A 2,849-nucleotide genomic window follows, 5' to 3' on the forward strand; every position below is an offset into this window, starting at 1 on the left:
GAAGAGCATACGCTCCATGAAGACAACCTCAAAACGTAGTCAAGTAAGTCATGATGAGTTGTGAGTATTCATCGCCTTGGTTTTTAAACTTGCCTTTGCGTTTTATACCATCTATTTAGTGGTAAGTTTCCATAACTTACATTTCAACAATGGCCGTGTTTAACAACGACCCTCAAAAAAAGTCCCTGAAATTCAGGGGCTGGTGCAGGCTGGTCGGGGCAAGGAATTGGGACAGGGCTGCTCCCTTTTCCTCTGAGGTTTCATCACTGGGGTAAGTGACTGGCAGCAGCTAGACTAGCCGGGACCCGTGCCAGCCCCTCCAGACTTCCCTCCCCGACCGTGGCTCCGGCGGGTCCTTCTTCCCTTCCACAGCACACCAGCTGGGGACCTGTTTTTCTCTCAAGATGGTAGAAAAAGTCAATGGGCTGATCTGGAATGGCTCATCATTTTACAGGCAAAGGAGCTGATCTATTTTCCCAACCCACATTACAAAGAAACGTGGGCACATAAATATTCTCCCAAAGGCCCTTCATGTTTGATAAAGATAAAGAAATGTATGCTTATTACACACAATGTTTTCATTTATCGATGTTAGTCTGAGAGTTTTAGAGAGATCAGATTTTAGAGATAGAATTGCCTTTTATGTAAACTAATTTAGTAAAAATAGATAGCATCCTGTCTTAGTGAGTTGGAATATAATTTTACCGTGTTAAATGATGATAAATGTTTGAAATGCCATACATTGGCTTTTCTGACATTATTTGTTAGTTTTATTATTTATTACTACCATGCCCCTGTCCAGAAATGCAACCCACATACAGCACAGCTGCCAGCAGAACATGTCGGTGAAAAACGACATGAATCAAGATTTTGTTTCTTTTTAAAAGTTCTTGTGACAAAAATATAACCATTTGAGATTTATACACAGGACAAGACAAATTTAGATAAGCAAATAATGAAAAAATAGGAATTACTTTTAATGCTCTCCTCACGCTTGCCTTAAAAGGCACTTTTCCACTAAGCTTCACTAATAGGAACAATCTAGAATTAAAAGGAGGTGGGAAATCTTGTCACTGAAGTTAACTGGTAAATGCCATGGCCAGGAAAGCAAGTGACAAGGTGTCATGGTGAGGACGGAGGTTACCTCCTGGGGGTCTGCCGGTACCATCCTCCTGGAGAGCCCCCTCCGCCGCCGGCTCTAAGCCCCCATCTGGGGCGCACGGTGCTTCCCGCAGGCGTCTGGCCTGCTGCTGCCCGGAGTGCAGACAAACGTCCATAACCGCAGCCGCTGGAGAGCAGAGAACCGGAAAGGCTGGCTGAGCCTCTCAGAGGCTCTAAAAGGTGCAGCTTATCGCCTTAGCATCTGCTGAGCTGGAAAGAATCCCTGCTTTTCAGCTTAGTTCCCCCTCCCCCGCCCGGTTAGCAAAGCAGCTACCCAAGGAGCTGCCATCCTAGTTTTGCAGAGCAAAGGAGAGGGGGACCATTAAACAACATCGCACTTGTTCTGGGCATCAAGAAATGCAAAAACAGAGCAAGCATTGCCAGGGGACAGGCACGATGTGGCTGGGGTCTAAAATGTCTAATAGCTTTTGGAAATGAATCTTAATGAAGAGACTCTGATCCAGGAACACATCCTACCATGGGGGGGGGGGGGCACCATGTGGATGGAAGGATTAATGATCTCGTGGATGAGAAGGCAGGATTTGGACCAAACACAGGGTTGCTCCCTTCTCATCTGAGGCTTTATTGCAAGATCATAGAAAGTGCTGGGGGCTGAGCCAGGAGCCTGACCTGGCTCCCTACTGGGGCGATTGGCAACTCACTTAATTCCCTTGCGCCATTTCCTCATCAGCAAAAAGGGATAATATAGTATCTGTCCACTTTCCAGGGCCACAGTGGGAAGCAGGAGAGTGATAGTGAGGAAAACCACCTGATTTAGAAAAGGAGACCTGGCTGTGGGGATCACTGATCGGTACCAAAATAGTAACATGACATCACCGCAGGGCGGGTACCGTTGCCAAACCCTGTTCTGCCGTAAGTGCATCGATTCATCTAGTCCCAGCAATTGCTCCTATGAAATGGAGCCTATTAGTATGCCTCTTCTCAGATGCGAGCAACCCAGGCACAGAGAGCTCGAAAAGCAGCCCAAGACACTGGGCCAAACTCAGAAGGTCCAGCTGCAGAACCTACATTCTCACCCGGCCGGCAGGTGCACCCTGGGTGGGCTTGGGCAGCCGTGGGTTCCCTTGCCTACTTTCCTCTGAAATGACTCAAAATGCTTAGCCACCGCAGTGATGTTTCCTAGTTTTCTGTTTGTTTACAAAATGTGAATGATTTTCCACCCCTGTGTTTACCATCCTCAGTCTCCACACCCCAGAGTTGCCCCATCCCCATCTCTCCAGCCAAGCGGGGAGAGCAACCAGACACGCCGGCCATTCCGTCGCTGCCCAGCTGACCAAAAGCCATTCGGGCACTGGCTTACTCCAGTGGCGAACAGACAAAATACAAGAAGGCACAGCCCCCGAAGCAAATGTCACTCCACTGCACACCTGGACAGGTCGCGTGTCCCTCACGTTAATTCTCAACAGGACTGCAAACAACTGAGGTCGCTGCGAAAGCAATTTAACCTTTTCATGGGCTCTAGAACTGAATGATCAAATACTCGCCCCCCCCCGCTCCAACTCACCACGCCAGCCAGAGTGCCCCGTGCGCGTCTGTGCTTCCCGCGCAAGTTCTCTCTCTGGCAGATCCTTACCCATCCCTTCCTTTCGAGCATCCTCCAAGTCCAGGAAGTTAGCTGCTCCCCGGAAAGATGGCAGCCTGGTTGTTGATGAGTGAACAGTGACTTC

General features: G+C 48.7%; 1 protein-coding gene across 1 annotated transcript in view; it reads right to left on the reverse strand.

Moving 5' to 3' along the window:
* LOC111146941 (methyltransferase like 21C) overlaps positions 1-1,735 on the reverse strand; it is an 8,618-nt gene extending 6,883 nt beyond the window's left edge. The window contains 5 exon segments of the mRNA XM_022502690.1: positions 975-1,027; positions 1,145-1,288; positions 1,500-1,580; positions 1,583-1,634; positions 1,637-1,735. Of these exon segments, the coding sequence (XP_022358398.1) occupies positions 975-1,027; positions 1,145-1,288; positions 1,500-1,580; positions 1,583-1,634; positions 1,637-1,735 (429 nt within the window).
* Positions 1,736-2,849: the final 1,114 nt, after the last annotated feature.

The sequence above is a fragment of the Enhydra lutris genome, unplaced genomic scaffold, assembly GCF_002288905.1.
Source record: "Enhydra lutris kenyoni isolate GAN:26980312 unplaced genomic scaffold, ASM228890v2 scaffoldscaffold15, whole genome shotgun sequence".
Taxonomy (NCBI): Eukaryota; Metazoa; Chordata; class Mammalia; order Carnivora; family Mustelidae; genus Enhydra; species Enhydra lutris.